The 20889-nt window shown below is 34.8% G+C and overlaps 2 protein-coding genes across 5 annotated transcripts in view; one reads left to right on the top strand and one right to left on the bottom strand.

Moving 5' to 3' along the window:
• The window catches only part of KIAA1033 (KIAA1033 ortholog), a 35407-nt gene extending 22244 nt beyond the window's left edge, over positions 1 to 13163 (top strand). For both annotated transcript variants that reach the window (XM_004675731.2, XM_012735331.1), the window contains 11 exons: positions 293 to 367; positions 617 to 721; positions 2343 to 2477; positions 3271 to 3379; positions 5658 to 5724; positions 6190 to 6276; positions 7791 to 7938; positions 8981 to 9077; positions 9676 to 9872; positions 10164 to 10263; positions 10967 to 13163. In XM_004675731.2, the coding sequence (XP_004675788.1) occupies positions 293 to 367; positions 617 to 721; positions 2343 to 2477; positions 3271 to 3379; positions 5658 to 5724; positions 6190 to 6276; positions 7791 to 7938; positions 8981 to 9077; positions 9676 to 9872; positions 10164 to 10263; positions 10967 to 11034 (1188 nt within the window). In that variant the 3' untranslated portion in view covers positions 11035 to 13163. The remainder of the gene's footprint in view (positions 1 to 292; positions 368 to 616; positions 722 to 2342; positions 2478 to 3270; positions 3380 to 5657; positions 5725 to 6189; positions 6277 to 7790; positions 7939 to 8980; positions 9078 to 9675; positions 9873 to 10163; positions 10264 to 10966) is intronic.
• A 3308-nt stretch (positions 13164 to 16471) lies between these two features.
• APPL2 (adaptor protein, phosphotyrosine interaction, PH domain and leucine zipper containing 2) overlaps positions 16472 to 20889 on the bottom strand; it is a 44439-nt gene continuing 40021 nt past the window's right edge. For 2 of the 3 annotated variants that reach the window (XM_004675728.2, XM_012720240.1), the window contains 4 exons: positions 20167 to 20203; positions 19846 to 19986; positions 19065 to 19112; positions 16472 to 17592 (listed from right to left, as the gene is read on the bottom strand). In XM_004675728.2, coding sequence (XP_004675785.1) covers positions 17458 to 17592; positions 19065 to 19112; positions 19846 to 19986; positions 20167 to 20203 — 361 coding nt within the window. In that variant the 3' untranslated portion in view covers positions 16472 to 17457. The remainder of the gene's footprint in view (positions 17593 to 19064; positions 19113 to 19845; positions 19987 to 20166; positions 20204 to 20889) is intronic. The other variant, XM_012720239.1, reaches the window with a different exon arrangement.

Below are 20889 nucleotides of genomic sequence, written 5' to 3'. Positions count from 1 at the left end.
CTGGTGGGGGAAATGATTATGAGTCATGAATCTTCCAGTGTTTAAACTTAACTGTCCCTGTCTTCCACACAAAAGGGATAAGACAACATAAGCCAGGTTTCCTCAAGGAGATAGCCTTGATTGTGCATAGAAGGTGCTTTTAACCTTTGGGTATGTTTGTCTTATTGTTCTTTAAAATAATTTAGAAGTACTAAATACTTTAGAAGACACTTAACATATAAATCACTATTGATACAAGTCTTAGTAACTATCTTAAAATAAAAATAGAACTTGTATATGGATTGTTTTATAGGGACTGGACGTTTTGGAAATAATGAGAAATATTCATATATTTGTGTCTCGATATCTCTATAACCTCAACAATCAGGTGAGAAATTTCTTTTTTAATATGGATGGGTGTATAGTGTGGGAAGCATGGGGGCAACAGACTGATAGTCAAGAGTGAAAATTAGGAAAATAAGCAATAAGTGTCTGTTTAGAAATCATCTTTTTTATTCCTTGTTTTTATTGTATTCCTTAGATTTCCAATGAAATAAATTTAGAATTTCTTTGTTTAGTAGCCCACTGTTCGCCATATATTATGTTGTTTTTTAGTGTATATTTGTTTTATTTGCAGATTTTTATTGAACGAACAAGCAATAACAAACATTTGAATACTATTAACATTAGGCATATTGCTAATTCAATTCGAACACACGGCACAGGAATCATGAATACAACGGTAAGAAACTTTCTTGGGAGTTGGGTAGACCCCTGTTTAGTTTGGGCATTTGGAAAACAGTTATAGAATACTCTGGTAAACCTATCCTGCTATCTGTTTATATTATCCCTGAATTTCCATTTTTTGCTTAAACTTCTGGCACCAAAATTATGTTGGATGTGATAGAAGCTCTGTGATACAAAATGCACTTTAGAATATCTGTCTTAGCTTCTCATCATTATAACAACATTGGTGGTTTCAGGACATTAGTGCCTCTGTGTGTGTGTGTGTGTGTGTGTGTGTGTATTGTTTGATATTCTCTGAAAGTTGCTTTTGAAAACAAATCATTGATACTTTATTTAGCCCTGGTCATTCTCTTTTGGTAATTATTTACTAACTATACAAATAGCTACTTACTGAAAATATGTCTAATTTTAGAGATGAGCATTCACCCACTTGAGGGAATCACTTGAACTTGTATACTATTTTTTCCTTCTCTGTAAAAAAAGGAAGTCTGACTTTATCTAGCTTTTAGGGCACACTTAATTTCTTCTTGAAGGAAGAGTAGTAATGTGTAAGTAGTGAAATATCATGAGTCATATTTGTGAGTAAAGGAATAGGGAGAAGGTAGAGTATGCAGCAGGGAGCCACTGAGGCTGAGGTGTGGTGCGACTGGAGCTCTGTGTTAGTGGTTACCAGTAGAGAAGTGAGACACAGAGCAAGAAGTCACGACTCAACTTTTAGGAGAAATAAGCTTTTCTTTGTGTCATCAGTCACTCATTCATCTACAGATAGAATTACTAGTGAAGGTTATTATGTCTCGGGCACTGTGCTCATCACTAAGTGAGAAAAATTGACATCTGCTGCATTTGCCAACACTACACTTGAGAGTGGTGGAGAATTGCAAATCAGCACAGGGTTTTCATTTGTAGGTCAGAACTAATTTGATTCTTTGACTTTAATCTCAGCTCAAATCTCACTTTCTCAGGATTTTCTGAGTCTAGGTCAGAGCCTTTTATATTCATTCTGAAAGTGTGCAAACTGCTCACTCCAGAAATTATTGCATTTGAAAATTAATAATTTATCTAACAAATTTCTAAAAATATTACTTCGGCTAGAAGTTTAAAAAAATGTCACTCATGATAGACAGGGTCCATGTCTGTCATAAGAACAGACACATTTCCTTGGATAAAATAATTCTGGGTTAATAATTAAATGTTTGCTGTTTTCCTTCTGGAAAGTTCAAAGAGCACTATTGTTACTACTTAAGTTCATTCTAGACATGTAGATTAGGAATAAGTAATTTTATAGATGGAGGAACATAAACCTCTGTGATGTTTTTACTTGAAAAGTAGGGTTTTGAATCTGGTTTTCACTATTCTCACTATAGTTCTTAGTCCTATTATTTTTAGCCTCCTATTTTTTTCTTTTTTTCATCTTGGTGTAAAAGTATTTAAGGGGAGCTTATAGAAAGTTCTGTAAACTTGGGCAATACTTAGTTTATTGATATATTTCAGATCTAAAATGAATTAGACTTTATAAAGATTAGACTTTATATTAATTAGACTTACTAGTAGTTGTTATTCAATAGTAACTGGTTTGAAATTAACTGTGTTGACTTTTAAAAATTTTAATTTTATAGGTTAATTTTACCTACCAGTTTTTGAAAAAGAAGTTCTATATATTCAGCCAATTTATGTATGATGAACATATCAAATCCAGATTGATTAAAGATATTCGGTTTTTCAGGGAAATCAAGGATCAAAATGATCATAAGGTATTTCACCTATTTGTTTTAAGATAGTCTTTTCTACTGTTGAGTAATGTTTATAGATGATATGATGTTTATGTAATTAAATAAGTGGCAAGTGATTATATAAAAATTATTTAGATTTCTGCTGTTTTAGTTTTATTAATTTACATTTACTTTCTTCCTAGATCAAACCTTCAGATCTCCCTTATATTTTCCTTTACAATTTCAAACTGCATTTTTTATGGACAAAGATGAAAGGAAACATATCATTAATGTAGCCTAGTGTTACTTTTCTTTATTTTAAAATAATACATGTTTATTTTGAAACATATCATTAGTATAGAGTACGTAACGAAATGTCCTTGCTGTTTTCTCTTTACTCCCAATGCCATTTTCTGGAAGTATTTGTTGTAATCAATCTAATGTGATACCTTTCAGGTGCCTGTGTATTTATAAATAAGTCCCCAATACCTAGTCAACCCAGAGAAACTTAGTCACATATCTCTGAACAAGTGTTTTCAGGAGGAATGGGTTCCTTTTATATATCAGATAGAATAGTTGGGTGTTAGGAAAATAATGGTTGGTGAACCTCATTTTATGGCATTATTATTTCCTTTAGCTAATATAAAGAAATTTACATTGATCTTGAACAATGACAGGTTTTATACTATCCGTGTTTTGTCAGCAGACCTGAGTGATTGTTTTTTAAGTACAATGGAAATTTCAAATTAGAAAGGAAAGTGCTATTGGCATGATAGACATTTTATCCTTTGGGGGGTCTTTATTAATAAAGGTATTCTTAAAATGATCTCTCTAGTATCCCTTTGAAAGAGCAGAAAAATTCAATCGAGGTATCAGGAAACTTGGAATCACTCCAGAGGGACAAAGCTACCTTGACCAGTTCAGACAACTCATCAGCCAAATTGGTAAGTTATTGTAAAAGTGCTGGAAAATAAGTATACATCTTGCTAAAGTACAGATTCTTCCTGTATTAAATATCTCATATGAATGAACAGTTTTAATATATGAGTACCTGAGTTAAACTTTCTTCTACTGATTTTCTTTCTTAATAAGTTTTTAAAGAATAATCGGTAGGTGCAGAAATAATTGGTTAACTAAACATTAATATATTAAATACAACCTCTTCATCTGATTTAAAAACATTTAATAACCAGCTAATCTCAAGGCCAAATCCATAAAGTCAGATGGTACTTGAGATACCTGCTCTGTTCAAGGCATTATTTTGGGTTTCTAAAAGAGTTTCCCTCAAGTTGCAGCTTAAATATGAAGGTATGATATATTGATATAGAAAGTTAATAATATGTTAACCATTATATATAGATTTAATTAAAGATGAAGTATTGACTGTTCTGGATTGGCATGGCATAGAAAGTTCTATGTAATTTTTTAATTAAGTAGGGATACATATAACAATAAGCAAAATCTTTGCCCCTTTATGGCTTAACAATGAAGAGAGTGAAAGACTAAGCTCTTGACTTGACCTAGGTCTTACTGCCTAAGAAGTGGTGGAGTCCAAGATGAACCCAAGTTGTCTGGCTTCCCTGCTTTGTTCTGAACTGCCTCTCTGCTTGCTTCTCACTAGCACATTTTGACCAGCCAGATATCAGTTCTGACAGTTTGAGGGAAAACAACAAAACTAAATATTTGATCTTTATAAGATGCATATAAAGAAATAGCTCTCATTGGAATAGGACTTAAAATTGATTCTGTGATACCTACTTTGAAGGTTGTTAAGAACATCCGGTAAGATATGATTGTGACATCTTAACATTTATCTGACCTTTTCCTACTTGCCTTATTCTTACTCTACTTCAGTCTTCTTACCTTATCCTAACAGCTTACCTTTTCTTCTGTTCTTTCTCCCAATTCATTTCAGTTGGATTAAACTTAGTGGATTCCTGTTCTATCAGGACATGTTGGCTCAGGGATGGATCAGTGAAGAAAACAAAGGCTGTGTCATGGATCTTGCATTCTAGTCAGGGCAGACAAACAGAAAGATACTTAATTCGTCAGTGATAAGTGCTGGGTGAGGTGACATAATGGGCTGGACAGTGCTCTTCACTGATGTTTGTGGAAAGCTCTGAGGTGGTAACATTTGGGCAGGAACATAAGTAATAGGGAATAAGCCATGTGCATATCCAAGAAAGAGTGCTGCAGATAGAGGTGACAGAAAGTGACAAAGTCCTCAGTTGGCCTAGCAGTTTTGGGATTTGTCAGATGCTGGGAAGGAGTTAAGACCTGAGAACAGGGCAACATCACGCAAGGCCATGCCAGCTACATAAAGCGTTTGGGTTTTATTCTGAGATGAAAAGCTCTTGCGGGATTTTCAGAAGAGGGATGGTATGTTCCAACTGAGTTTTACTAGAATCCCCAGCTGCAGTGTAGATGAAAGATTGGGGGGCAGGATGGTAAAGGTAGAAGCAGGTAAACAAGGAAGCCACTGCATATTGCAGTGGTCTGGACAAGAGATGGAGGCAGTTTGGAATGCTAGGGTGACAGCTTGAGGGTGGTAGAAGTGGCAGGATTCTGGCAACACTCTCAAGGCATAGTCAGCATAATTTGTCCAATAAGAAACGAAGTATGAGAGAAAAGAAGAGTTGGAGGACTTCAGAGTATTTGATCTGGCCAACTAGAAGGATGGACTTGTCAGTTATATAACAGATATAAATATTAGCTGTGTGAAAATCCTGAGTTTGACTTGGACATACTAAAAATTCTTTTTAGATACAGGCGCAGGCATTGAGTAAAAAGGCTTAATGGAATAGTCCATGCTTGTGATACAAACTTGGGGAAGCATCAAATAAAGATGTCTTGGTTTTACTTCTAGCTCTTTTCATGAGACAGCATGAAAGAGAGGTTGACACTCAGTGTGAAAGTGGAGAAATTATTGGTAATTAAAAAACTTTTTTATCATGTAGACAAAATTTAATGTACCTAGTTATATAATAGTTAAAGTTACATTTTAAATATTTAATATAGGCTTGTGTTAAGTATATAGACTTATATTTGAAGTATACAAATATGTAACTTTTCATTTTATAGACCAAGAACTGAAAATAAAGCAGAATTTTGGCATTTAGGAGTTGGACCTTCGTAATTAACTGAAACATGTCACAGTATTCCTGATTTTTAGTGTTGAAAGTTACTTACATAACCACCTGATTGTTGTGCATGTTTTTCAAGGCAATGCAATGGGCTACATACGGATGATAAGGTCTGGGGGCCTTCACTGTAGCAGCAACGCCATCAGGTATGGACACAGCATCCTCCTGTCTGCCCTTTTTATACCACCTAAACATTTTAGGTAGTTTTAATCTATTTTTATTGTAGTGATAGTATAGAGAAGTTTTTTGTCTTGTTGATTTATTTTGAAATAAGGTATGAAAAGAAACTATTTTCCAAATTAAGTATTTTTCCCCCTAAATTTTAAGAACTACAAGCAAACTTTTGAAAAATCTTTTTCTCTTAGTTATAGTTTATCACTACACTCTGTGAATGGTTCTAAAGATTACATGATTTTAAAAAGAATTACATTTTGATTACTCATATCTACAGTTCAGTTTGGGAATCTAAGTATTAATGATGTGAATATAACTGAATGTCATATTCTTCCCAAATGTGTGGCTGAAAGAGTCATTCTACATGAAAACTTTCATGGGTGTAACAGCTGCACATATTGAATTTGCTTTAATAAATTCTGCTCGATTTTATACAGATTTGTGCCTGATCTTGAAGATATTGTAAATTTTGAAGAACTAGTAAAAGAAGAAGGTCTTGCAGAAGAAACTTTGAAAGCAGCAAGGTAATCTATTTGGGAATAATCTAAATTTGGAGATTTGAAAGGTATTTATGTAAAACAGAGAAGATTATAAGGTAATAAATATATTTGTTTGTCAGTGTTTTTACTATATATATTATAGTCTCTCAGTTTATGAAATTTTTAAAAAATTTACAATAGTTTATTTTTACATATTTTTGTGCATTTTTCCATCTCAGTTGCAATCCCCTTTGATTTCCCATCACCAAAACACCCATGTGCCATCACCATAGTCCAGTGAAATGATTTTTTTTAAGGACTGTAGTATTCTGAACTTTGTCCAACTTTACTAGAGATTTTCTAGAACATGTTATCTGATATGGTAGCTACTAACCACATGTAGCTATCAACACCCTGAAATGTGGCATATCCAAATTGAAATATGCTAAAGTACCTAATTTTGAGGATTTAGTTAAAAAAGTTAAATATTTCAATAAAATTCATTTCACCTGTTTTACTTTTAAAAATATGTTTATGTCCAGCGCTGTCCTTCATTTCACAGAACCTAGCCATCACTGTCCAGTTCACAGCCACGGGAGCATACAGTGCCGAGTACTTGAAATTCAGCTACTGGGAGGACAAAATTTAAAATTTTATTTCATTATAAGCAGTTAATAACTTTAGTGTAGGTTTATAGACTTGAGTCAGTAATAAGTTTGGAGGATAATTTAAAACTTGAGATGTAGTTTTAAGAATTTAGAAAACAAGTTTTATTATTGTAATTTCAGCAATTTATTGTCTTAAATCTCTAGGGTAAAGCTGGCTCTGCTGATTACAGAGTTCAGATTTATGTAAAGAATAGGTCACTTTGACATCAAATGAATGGAAAGTTCATGGCAGGTAAAGTCAAACACCTGGGGGTTATGATGATTAACTGATTATATAATCAGTAACTGATTATTTAATCAGTATAGGATAATGAAGTCTCCTATAATATGTTGAAGGAGAACTGTTAACGGGTGTCAGAGTCCAAGATGAGTGTAGCATGGAGTTAAGATGTTAGTAGATGGCCTGTTTTCCAGAGGTAGTGGGCAGTTGGATATAGCTGGGTCATGTGATTCTTGAAGGAGCGATTTCTACCTTCCAGTGTAAGGGAATATTATAAATGTAAAAGTAGCTATACAATAGGGGTATGGGACATAAAGGAGTTACTGTTTCTTAAGATTAAGCAAGAAATTCCTGAAAAATAACCAGGATTCAGGTGAGGTAAAGTGGTGTAGAAGAAGCATTTGTGAAGAGGAGCAGCTTACCTCCTTGGTGTTCTGCAGGGCTGATATTACAGGAAAAGAGACAAAAGTCTAAGTTGCAAGATGCATTCCATAACTCAGTTCATTCATAACTCAGCAAAACTGAGTTCATTCTGTACTCCTAAGAAATTTACTTAGAAATGTCATTGAATATTTTATACTTTTGATTGCTTTCTTCTAAACTGATGATAGATTTAAAAGGTAAAACTTCATTTGAAAAAAAAATCAAGTACATAATTTTTTGCATTTTAGGCACCTGGATTCAGTCCTCAGTGATCACACACGAAATTCTGCAGAAGGTACAGAGTATTTCAAAATGCTTGTAGATGTTTTTGCTCCAGAATTTCGAAGGCCAAAGAATATACATCTCCGAAATTTCTATATCATTGTCCCCCCTTTGGTAAGTATTTTTGATACCTAAAATGAATTTTTTAGATGTATTAGTAGATCAGTTTCTATGTAACAGGAAATGCATCTAGATACTATATTATTGATTTGCTAGTTGAAAATTGAATATGATCTAGAATATTTACTTATTCCTGTGCACAATGAAATTTATAGCTAAGATTGGTTAGCTATAAAGAGCAACCTAGTGTGATTTAGTGAACACCATTACATACCTACCATATTAATTATACCAGGTAGTCATTTCAAGTGATGAATGTAGACTAACTTTAACAGTGTACTGTCTGAGTACAGCTTCATTATTCAGCAGTAATAACATCTAGACTTTTTTTGTTATTTATTGCTTTCTCTTCATAGTATGTAGTATGTAGCACTCTAATTCAATAGTTGTCAGTTAAATATAGTTCAAATTACCCAAAATTGCTTATCAAAACAATTGCTCCAATAGGGGAAATTGAGTTAAGAAATAGAAGGTGTATATAGTAGCATAATGATCTTTTCCTCATAATAAAGTTGCTTTATTAAAAGAAAACAAGTGGATAGCTTAAAAAAATCTAAATATTACATAAGCAGATGTAGATTTCATTATGTGTGACTTTAATTAAGAATGACTTTTCATATCGCTGCCTGAGTCATTAACATTTATCTTACATTTTAAACCATTACCTACTGAATATAGATAGTTCTTACTTTATGAATTTTTTCTACTTAAAAATATACTCATTGTTAATTTTGTCATAGCTATGATGTAGCAAAAATGACCATATTCATCTGATAAATGTTATCTTTAATTCTTAACATAGTGTTAAACCAGAGGTGAGTCTTGATTGCAATGTAGTTAACTTGAAGTGAGTTTTCATCATTTTTCTTTAATTTAATGGGCACTTTACTCAAGCCATAGCAAACAACAATTGGGAGTGGCTTGTGAGTTTGAGGGGAACCTAGAAGAGATCCTGTTAATACCTGAAATGTCTGTTTTGGGAATTAAAGTCTGAAGATTTAGCACAGTTTTCTAATATGTTGTTATATCCTTTCAGACCCTCAATTTTGTAGAGCATTCCATTAGTTGTAAGGAGAAACTGAATAAAAAAAATAAAATAGGAGCTGCTTTTACCGATGATGGCTTTGCCATGGGTAAGCTGTTTTTACATTAATTTAATGTTCACCTTATAATGGATTTTTAGAAACAGTTACTTGAGAATCAAAGTATGTGTTCTTTCTAGGTGTATTTTTTACAAGCAAAGGTGTATTTACAAGGTGTATTTCTGAGCTGGGTCACCTGATTCACAGTACCTGTTTTCCGTCATTTATTCTCTTTCATGTTCCCTGGTGTTGCTAATCACTTTGTCTGGTTGGATCTAATATTTAGACTTTGTGTTATGGTTTTACAGTTCTAGCATTTTATAGTATTTCCTGTAGCTTCCTCAGCCACTGTCTGTTTAGCAGTGTATGTTCCCCACACGCCTATAGCCATATGTGATCTCTGGGTGACCTTTCTAGCCATTTCCTTTTTTTCTTCCTTGATTGGCTTGTCTTTGCTTCTTTATATTTTCATGTTTTTCTCAAGGAAAATGTAAGCTATGTTGGTATACATCATTCACTTATGTTGTAAATGCTATCAACAAGAAGTAATGCAAAATGGTGAGCTTGATAATAGGAAGTATTGGCAAAGAAATAGAATACACCTTATGCACTCATTATAATTTAGCTTTGGTTTTGCTGATGACTGCAGGTGTGGCTTACATCCTAAAGCTTCTGGATCAGTACCAGGAATTTGACTCACTTCACTGGTTCCAGTCTGTTAGAGAGAAGTACCTGAAAGAGATAAGGGCAGTTGCAAAGCAACAGAATGTTCAGTCAACTAGTCAAGATGAAAAACTACTGCAAACCATGAATCTCACTCAGAAGCGCCTGGATGTCTATCTACAGGTAGAGAAGAGTAACACTCAAATCTGCTTTGACTTCTGATATCCATTACTTCTTTATACCTGAAAAAAATAAATTATTTTACTGAGATGAATAGTAGTAAAAGAGGACATTTTAAACTGAGTATCTGGAAGCCATTTGACTCAAATTTTAAAACTTTATTTTTACTTAGGTCCATTCCTATATTTATGATTTCTACTAGCACTTCTTAGAAATTCTAATAAGGATATTAAAGTAATGCTGGTATCATATGTTTGTTTTTCAGCTTTTACTTCTAATATTTTATTTACTTAGGAATTTGAATTGCTGTATTTCTCACTGAGCAGTGCAAGAATTTTCTTCAGAGCTGATAAGACTGCAGCTGAAGAAAACCAAGAAAAGAAAGAGAAGGAAGGTGAGTAAATTTGGAAAGACCAAATATCTTTTTAATAAATCATTTGTATTCATAAATAGTTTTTAAATAAGGTTTCCAGCTGTCTCTTGAAATACAATATAGACCTAGAAGTGTTTTTAAAAACGTGAGTCATGGATCATCTATGAAACCGAAAAGAAATTCAGTTTATGTAGCATTTCATTCTGATATGATTCTTTATTCAGTTTCATCTTTGCATTTTAATGAAATTCAACAAGTTTATTTTTTTCCTTTAGCAACTTCAGTCTGTTTAGAAAGAACTAATCAGAGGAGGCACACTAAGAGACTGATGGGACTGGTGATAAGGAGGTGTGAAGCAGGAGGAGCTGTTTAATAAATAGCCTTCTGTTCTCATTGATGGTCAGTCCTTAGAAAGTCAAAGTGCAATATAACCATTAATTGTATCATTGAATTTGAGTCACATGGAGAAAATCTTTAGTCTTAATTGAACTCCTTTCTGTGGACTATACTTATTAAGGAACTCTTGATGGTGAATATCAACCACATGCCACTTGCAATATTTAGTCTAGTTTTGTTGGAAAAAAAATAATTTGTGACAGAAATATTTGATAGATGCAACATTTTAATTTGAAATTTAGCAGTGTAGCTATCCTTAATTTTCACTAGTTATTTCTTAATTCATTTAAAACAATGAACATGCCATTGTTTTCACTCATGCTTCCAGAAGAGACCAAGGCCAGCAACGGAGACCTGGCTGACAGCACTGTGTCTGCGGATCCCGCTGTGAAATGAGCCTGGCGGTAGTGCTGCCCGTTAGCGGAAGGTCAGGACTGCTGCCAGTGAAATGGCTGTTACTCAGCAGTGAAGTGTTTCCTGGGCCACATCTCCGGGAAATATTTAGATGCTGCAACTCTTTACGGCAGTGCTCTAAAGTTAAGTACATTCCTCTTCTAAAGGCTCTCCTCTGCAGAGGGTAAGAGTTTTTTTGAACTGGATTTTTTTGCCTGGACTTTAAGGCTAAGAGATGTGCCTCGAACAGTTATTTTAAGTGAAGTTCTGGAAAGGCAAAACCCAGGTTACTGACTGCCAACTCAGATCTCTTGTAATCTTTGTGAATGCTTGTAGTTTGTATTTGCATAGGCCTTTGCTGAGTCATTGGAAATTCCATGTATATACTCTGTACAGCCAGTAAATACATTTTAAACAAAAGAAATTGAGCCTGCAATTCATAAAGCATACATATAAAAATATTCTTATAAGGAATCTATAAAGATGGTTTTGATGCGAGTGGAGGGCACTCCTGTGTGCACTTCATGTACAGAGTAAGCTGCTTCACTGCTAATTTCACGTGACTCACAGGAGCTGCTGCTGTCTTGGGTGGGACATTTTATAACTAGTTTACATTGCTTTGAGAACTTTTAACCTCCAACAGCTGCTTTAAATGTAGGATTTACATAATACTCAAGATGAAAGAAAAGTCAGATAAAGCCATAGGGTCCTGTTTGAAACTTCACTTTTGGTTGAAGGCACTGTGTAGGATACCAGAGAACATGGAATGAATTCTTATTTCTACATACAAGCTCTCCTGTATTAGGTTGAACTGAAATCTTGATGTTTGAGCAGGCTTTTTCTTTAAACCAAGTATAATCTAAGACATCAGATTAAGCACTGTGCAGGCTTTCAAAAAATTACCACTGTGAGAATAAAGTCTTAAAAAATCATTTATTGATTTTAAAATGAAGAAAGATTTTGAATAAGTTTTTAGTTCCTGGAAAGATGTTAGCTTTGTCTTGTGAAGGTTTATATCACTGAATAGCTGAATGGTTAATAGTTAACGGCCTATAATATGATACCTTTACAGTGAAAAAAGACTGCTGAACTTTACATATAATACTAACATCATTTCAGGAAATCCTTAATTTTTCCATTATACTTGCCTGCTAAACATTTCTTTGGGTAATTGCTGCAGATACTTCTAACTTTACTGTTTGGTTGCCAGCTTCCGGAATGGATGTACAATGCCATGTCTTACTTGTTGGTTACAGTCAGGGCGTCTCCCCTCCCCCCACACACACACATCCCCAAGATAAACACTTTCACTGTTAAATGGAGAAATAGGAAATATTTTTGTTATGTAAACAAAACTTAGCAGAATTATGGGCAATGGATGGATGAAGGCACTTAATATTTGTAATTCATACTAACTGTAGAAATGGCCCTACAGCATGCTGCATAATTAATAATTTATATTTCCTTTACTGTAAATGTTTGTTAATGATCTTAAATTTTATGGTATCACATTTGCTGCCATTTCATAGCAACTGTATTGTTTCTCTTCTAATTTCCCTAAGTCACCTCTAATAGGGAGAGAAAACGTAACTAAGAGAGTTCTTGGTTTGTGCTCATTTGCCCCACACACTTAGTTCATGACTTTATCAGGAATTTACATGCTGACTCCATGGAGATTTACATTGAGAAGAAAGATACAGAATACTATTTTGCCTTTAGTTCAAAATATTACCACAGTCTAGATAAGTATAACAAGTTTATGTCTTTGAAATAAAATTTTAAAAAATAAAGCATATATAGAGCTATTAAACAGCAGATTAATAGGGCTTGAGTGTATTCATACCTATTAATATACACAGGATTGTTTTTTCTTGATAACATACTAAATGTTGGTATATTCATTTTTTTCAGACATACTGTTAAGTAAAATTAATGAGCATTTGTTGAAAACTCACAGAAAACTTAATGTTCAAATTCTCAGGAATTAAGGATTAACCGTAACATTGTCAGTTCTAATGAACTTTTGTAAAAGATGGCAAGTTTGTTACCTCACTCAAGTGGGGCTTTCCCCTCCCCCAGTTCTAAGAGAATACATGTATAATAAATCATTAATAAATACAATCACAAAACTTTATTTCCCTTGATGTTTATGTTCAAAATTTAGTGTCTTAAAAAATCAGCAGTTCTTATCAGACCTTTCTTGGGTTCCTCTTTATATAAAATGTATGGACTCTTGTTTTTTAAAAAAATGCTTGCATGCATATAGGCAAAGTTTTCAAGTATAAACTTGGTATTGGCTCCTCTCCATGTATCTGAGGTGAACTTTGGTTAGCTTTGATTTTTCTTTTCAATTAAAAAGACCCTGCATAAATATTTTATTTCAGGTTGCCAGATACTTCAAATTAAAAAAGGAATCCATAAAATGAGGAAATCTACTAGAGAGTAAGTCATAGGATTTGAAAGCAATCAACTCAGAAATGGTAAAGGCCAAGTTGTAGTTTACATAGGAACATTATACACAACATGTTAAAAAGCTAAGTAAATGAGTAATATTTTCTATTTCAGTAATTGGACTTTGTTGGCTCACCTAGTTTGCCTGATAACACCAACTCTTCCCATTAGTGGAAACACACTCAGGAAAGGTGAAATTTGTCTTCCAGTCAGTATGGATCTAATGTCTGGGAACCTTCAAGGATTATGCCTTCTATAGTGTCAGATCTAAATTAATAATGCCCTCGTCATTAGGGTGAGGTTATAAATTAAAACTTATACACCAAAACCACTTCTTCATGTCAGATTAGTAGTAAAGTACTAAATCACTTCAGAAAACAGCTATAAATATTACCTGTTATTACTCATGAGGAAATATACCTGGCATGTGTCTCAACTGCTTGGTAATTGTTATTACCCTTTGAGATAGAGAAGACTGAAAATAAGCAGTCTGTATTTGAATGAATGGGTATACAGGAACAACTTGATTTTCTTTAAAATTTTTTGTCAGATGTATCTTTTGTTTTTTTAAATTGCAGTGTAATTGACATATGTAACATTGTGTTAGTTTTAGATGTATAACATAATGATCTGATTTAGGTATACAGTGCGCAGTAATTAGCAGAATAAATTTAGTTAACATGTACTGCCATGCATAGTAATAATTTTCCTTAATGGTAAGAACTTTTAAAAGTCTAGTCTCTTACAGACTTTCAGATAAAGTATTCTTAAAGGTAGTTCAGTTCCCAGGCTGCATCCCTTCCATCCCAGGACTTAGTCTCTATCTGGAAGTTTAGTTTTTTTGACCATCTTCACTCTTCCATCCTCCTCACCCCCCAACCCTCACCTCTTCACCACCACAAACCTGCTCCTTGTATCCTGCAGTACTTTTAAGGTCATACAGTGTTGTCTTGCTTTGTCTCACCACTTATTTCACTTAGCCTAAAGCCCCCTTGTTGCAAATGGAAAGATTTCTTTTTTGTAGTTGAATAGTCATGTGTATATACATGTTTTCTCTATTTAGCCACTGATGGGCATTCATTAGGTTTTTCCCAAAGTTTGGCTTTTATAAATAATACTTCAATATACTTGTGGTTGTATATATCTTTTCAAGGTAGAGTTTTGTTCTGAAAAATACCACCCAGAAGTAGAATTACTAGATTTTATGCTATTTCTATTTATTTTTCGAGGAATCTCCATGCTGTCTTCATTAATAGCTACATCAATTTGCATGCTCATGAACAGTACATGAGGAATCCCCTTTCTCCACATCTTTGCCAAAACTTATCATTTGTTGACTTTGTCAATAACCATACCAACAGGAGTGAGGTGATAAGCATTTCCCTGTGATGTTTGCCTTTTTATGTACCTGTAGCAATCTGGACAAATTATTCTTCATGTATTTTAGATATTAACCCCCAATCAGATAGAATTTTCAAATATTTTCTGGTGTTCAGTAGATTGCTGTTTACTTTGTTGTTTTCCTTTGCGTGGTTTTTTCATTGGTACTCCCACTCATTTTTCCTGTTGCCTTTTAGTATCAAATCCAAAAATCACAACTTATGCCAAGTAGCTCACGTAAACCTTGCCTGTGTTTAATTCAAGGAATCTTATGGTTTCAGGTCTTCATATTGAATTCTAATCCATTATGGGGTAGTTTTTGTGATGGCATAAGATAGTGGTCCTAGTTCATTTTTTTTTTTTTTTTGCATGTGGCTGTCTAGTTTTTCACTTATTGAAGAGGCCGTCCCCCATTGTAGTTTATCTTCTTTGTTGTAAATTGACATGTAATGGTGTTTCTTTCTAGGCTTTCTTTACTGTTCCACTGATCTGTATGTGGTTTTGCCGACACCATACTGTTTTAATTATTATATCGCTGTAATGTAGTTTGAAATCAGGTAGCATTATGCCTCCAGGTTTGTTGTTCTTTCTCACAATTGCTTTGGCTATCCAGAGTTTTTTGTGGTTCTATACAAATTTTAGAATTATTTGTGCTATTCCTGTGAAAAGTACCATTGAAATTTTGATAGGGATTGCATTGAATCCATAGATTGTTTTGGGTAATATGGATATTTTAACAACGTTCACCCAGTTTATGACGATGGACTACCTTTGCTGTCTTCAGTCTCTTTTACCCGTGTCTTGTGTTCTTACTATATGAATCTTTCACTTACTTGGTTAACTTTATTACTAGGCTTTTTACTCTTACTGATACAATCATAAATGGAATTGTCTTCATAATTTCTGTCCAAGTACCACATACTAACTGTGTGCCACTGGGAACTCCTGTTTTAATTTCTTTATTATAATACAGAGATGGAACTAATTTTTCTACATTGATTTTTGCATCCTTCAACATCACTGAACTTATTCATTAGTTTCAAGATTTTTTTTTTTTTGCTGCAGTCTTTTCGGTTTTCTATATATGTGTCATCTAGAAATACAGTTTTACTTCTTTTCTGACTTAAGATGCCTTTTCTTTTTCTTCCCTAACTGCTGTGGTTGAGACTCTCAGTACTCTGTGGAGTAAGTGGTAAGAATGGGCTTCCTTATCTTCTTCCTGAGCTTAAAGAAAAAGCTTTCAGCTGTTGATTGTTGAATATGCATCAGCCCTGGCCTTATCATAATGCTTTACTATGTTAAGGTGAGAACTTACTCCTTTTTAAATGGCTGATAAATGCCTACACAGCGTAGATTTGGATTCTTCAGATGAACTCGATAAAATAATCTGGGGTGGTTTTATTCATAAACTGTTTAAAAAGTAGTACTTTATAAAACTTTGCAATGGGGTCACACTGTTCTACTCAAGCTGAATAGAATGTTTTTTGAGAGTACATCCTCTGCTGTGATTCCATTATGCCCTAGTTTTGTTTTGTTTTGTTTTTTGGGGGGGAGGAGGAGCTAAATGTGAAAATGATCCTAGAAAATAACCACAAAAGTAAAAAAGTAATGAGTTACACTTTTTTATTTGCTAGCATTTATTGCTTGGTTAATTCATTACAAAGACAATGACATTCTGTTGAACTTGATTATTACTGAATATACCATACCAATTCAAAATTAATTATATTGATTTCACAGGTAAGAAGGGATGACAGAGTGGGCTGAGATGCCAGGAACCAGGTGTATCAGGGTGAAAATAAGAACTTTTATGCCAAGCTCCATACCAGTTGTGCTTCAACAGTGTTTTTTAAGATTAGTTGGTCCCTTTCTTGAGGGGGTCTGACTCAGAACTGGACACCATCCTGAAATATCTAAGAGAACTGTAAACTTGTGAATGCTGGCTCATTAAGTCTCCAATACAAAGTTAAACACACTTCATGGTACTCATCAGCTACTCTGGAATGACATTAGGTGCTAGTTTTTTATTGCATGATTTCCTGAAGAATTATCAAAACTACTCCTGCATGCCTGCCACTGTTTGGGCCTCAACGCAGGGCTCATCACCTAACTGTACAAGTTAATATTATTAGGTCCAATTATGAGGCAGCTTGACTATAAATATAGTTTTTAGAATGACAGGCACTTAAAGCTCATTAAGTAAAATATAAAAATAGATCATATTAATAGGAAATATTTAGTTTATCAAATCTAGGTTTCTGTCGTTTTAAAAAAGGATACTGGAAATTGAAAAGAGATGACGTTCAAATAAAGTGAACAATGCATTTTTAGCTTTCAATCTGAGCACTGAACCATAAAATCTAAGATAAGAACTTACCACAAAGCACCTAAAATAACATTGTAGACGGGTAGGAATGTTGTCAACCATTTCTTACTGATTCCCTCCCAATTCTCGGTATCAAGGCATCGATAGTACAGTCCACAAGCGATTGTCAGCATTCTGAAACCAGGGCGTGTGCCTGTGTATCAGAGAAGTTGAAAACCCTTGAGATAGCTCTCCTTCTTGGGTGCTCTTCCCCCAAAGGCGCAAGAAAATTATGCTTCAGATTCTGCGCCTCTATTTTCACTCGGACTTCCATCATTGCCATCTGGTTGATCGTTTAATAGTACATATTTTCCATCATTGGTTAGTGGTATGGACTGCATTAACTGAGCCAATGCTTCTGGATCCTGAAGTTATGAGAGTTTAAGAAGAAAAAAAAGAGCTTAAGATGTACTTAAAACCCCTTTGCCTTGGCTTTCACTTTGCTCTATAATCTTGCCTCTCTCCTTCTGACTCTGTCTTCAGGTGTATCTTCTGGCTTCTATGAAAAAACTCAGCTGTATTACTTCTCAGGAATCCTGGGCAAAGTTTTTTTCCCTCTAATAGATATCATTTACATAGGTACATCATAATCATTTTCCCAGAAAAGAGTCCAGAGAACTTTCTTCACAATGCCTCTAAGGTCTTTAAACCCCTTTCTTTACTTCTATCCCAAAAGCTGGTAAATTATGGCCATTTGGCTCATCATTTGTTTTTTAAAAAGATTACTGAACACAGCCATGTCCATTAACTTATATACAATGGTTGCTTTTATGTTGCAACAGAGATGGTAAGCCTAAAAGGTTATCTACCTGGCCGTTCAGAAAAAAAGTTTGCCAATCCCTGGTATACACCATAAAAATGTTAACTGTAGTGCTTGTTGTTATTTTTGGTATGCTGGTACCAGGCCTTGGTCCTTTTTCTCTCCTTGATGGACTCATTAGCCCTGCACTGATACGTATTCACTAGCTAAAGTTACTATTTAAACTTAAATACAATTTTAAATTCAGCTTCTCAGTCAAACTACTGACATTCAGTCTGTATATTAAATAGTGTAGAGATTTTTCCATTATTGTAGAAAGTTCTAGAGAGTAGCGATCTAGAAACCCCTGGTACAGACACTGCACCTGTCTTGCTCACTGCTACACTTCCAGGATTTTTCTTAATCAAACTTGACTCTCAAAAACATATTGGGTAAATGAAAGACACAAGGTGCGAACAACAGGGGTGAGAGTTAATGTTGATGGACCTGTGACCAGCCTGAGAAGGATGGCCTTTGAGCACATGGTGGACACGTGGGTCTGTTCCATCTCATATGAAAGAAAGGATACCCAGCCAACAATAGCAAACAAAGAAAATGACAACATAAAGCAGGAGCTGCAGCAATTACCAGCATTAAGATTCCACATGTGGCCCTCCTTAGTGGCGCAGCAGGTTAAAGCACAGCACTAAGAAGCTAAAGCCGCTTCCGCATGAGTTCAATCCCAGCCTGCCCGGAGGTGACCACATGGCGCGGCAGATCTCTCCTGGCCCGCCCGCTGCTCCCCTCAGCAGTGTACTTCTTCGATCTGCCTGTTCTGCTCCCCACTCTGTCTCTAATGAGTCCTCTCACTGCACCTGCACCTCTGGCCTGTACCCTAGTTCTGTACACATAAATAAACAAACCTTTAAAAAAAAAAAAAAGATTCCACATGTGCTACCAGTGACCTGGGGGCCAGTGTGCTGAAGCCCAAGTGTGGCTACATGCCCAGGGAGCAGCATTCCCTCTGCACAGAAATCTTAGCATGTGTACAGATCTCTTCTGGGCAGTTGTTAAAGCCAGTACTGAAGCATACCTTACCTTCTGAACCTCGATAATTTCTTTCCCCAAATTAATGGCATAACATATCTGCAAAAGACAAGAAAAGTGATATTTGGCAAAGATGGTAGCAAAGGAAAAGGAATTCCAGAAAAAACGTACCCGTATAAGTGAGGCCACTGTTAGGTCACATCAACACTTTGCATAGTGGCAAAGATAGTTTGCTGAAAGCAGTGTTGGTTAATTCTAAGTAGCAAATGCAGTCGCACAAGAACAGCTCAGATACTCCTTTCCTGTCGGCTGCTCCTTTGGCTGCTCTTTGAGACTAGATGTTCTCCTTTTTGTTATTTCTGCTTGAATTTTTTTAACAATTTTTAAAAAATAATGTAATAGTTTATTTTTACATCATTTTGTGCCTTTTTCCATCTCAGTTGTAATCCCCGTGGGCTGCCCTTCACCAAATCACCATAGTCTGGTGCACTTCCCCGCTCCCCCCGCCACCCCACTTTTGATCCCATTCCCCACTCCACCCCCATAAAATGCCTCTGGTATATAGTTGACTGCTTTAATTTTTAAAGAACAAATCTGAGGGAACTCTTTTTAACATTTCCTTATACCTCTATTAAATATCTACATTTCACCTTCATTTACTATTTTGACTTATATGTATTTTCTATGGGGAAATCTTACTCGTTTTCTAGGAGGTATTATCTAAACTCAGAACATGCGGGACAGTCAACTAAATATGCAGGGGTGGGAAAAAAAAAACATTAAAATGGACAAGTTTGGACTCCTATTACAAAATCATAAGATGAAAAACGACCTTTTCGCCTTCAGAGTTGCTTTCAAAAACGTAGGTGCTCAGAGACTCTCCCCCGGTGGACTCAGGTATGCGGACCACAAAGCCAACCAGTCTCTTGTTCTCTTGATGAGCAGCGAATTGGGTGATATTAGTAAGTTCAAACTGGAAAAGAAATGGGAATAGACTGAGTATCAAACAACAAGCTGAAATCACTGGCATTCTCTACGGGGAAAGTGACATTTAATTTAGGAAATAAAATTACAAAGCGTCTGCTTTGTGTATAAAGTAGCTCCAAAGGCGGACTGGGGAAGACACCAAATTAGCACATACAAAGGTACTTACATTGGCTCTTGTTACTTGAGTCTGAGGATCTATCAACCTGAAAATTTAAGAGGTTCATTATATTACAGATGCTGGATACACATAAACTTGTGGAAATTCTACATAAAAATCACAAAAAGCTCCCAAATATGAAAACATAGGGCCTGGCTGTGACCAAAAGGAGCCTGTGCCATGTTTCCTTGCCTTTGTTGAAACTATAAAGCTCAGGGGATGTTTAGTGAGAGGTTATAGCAGACAGAATTTTGCGATATTTTGGTACTCACCTAAGAAAAGGCAGCATAATTCTTAATAGTTGTATATAATGGACCATATCTGAACAGTCTTAACATTTAATGACTTTCCTTTGAAGTGTTGGATCAACTGGTTCTTCTAAAATAACAGTACAGGGTAGTACAGTGAAGGGATGTTTTCCTTGGAGCTATTCTTGTATACATTGGTGTATAAGAAATGTCTAAGAAGACATTCTAGAATATTCTTAACATTTTAAGCATCAGCTAAAGATCAGGTTGATGTATGTGAGAAAACAGAATTTATTGCTATCTTTAAAATTTTATTCTAACACAGTGTATATTTCAATTATTATTAATTCACTGTTTTATAACTGAAAGCAAAAATAATTATTCTTTGTTAAAGAAAATAAATGTTTTAATTCCATGTATAGGAAATGTCCAGAATGGGCAAATCTAGAGTGGTTACTGGCTATCTAGAGTTACGTGACTTGGG

The sequence above is a fragment of the Condylura cristata genome, unplaced genomic scaffold (assembly GCF_000260355.1).
Source record: "Condylura cristata isolate star-nosed mole 26May11 unplaced genomic scaffold, ConCri1.0 scaffold00004, whole genome shotgun sequence".
Classification (NCBI taxonomy): Eukaryota; Metazoa; Chordata; class Mammalia; order Eulipotyphla; family Talpidae; genus Condylura; species Condylura cristata.
This window is presented reverse-complemented; position numbering and strand designations above follow the sequence as displayed.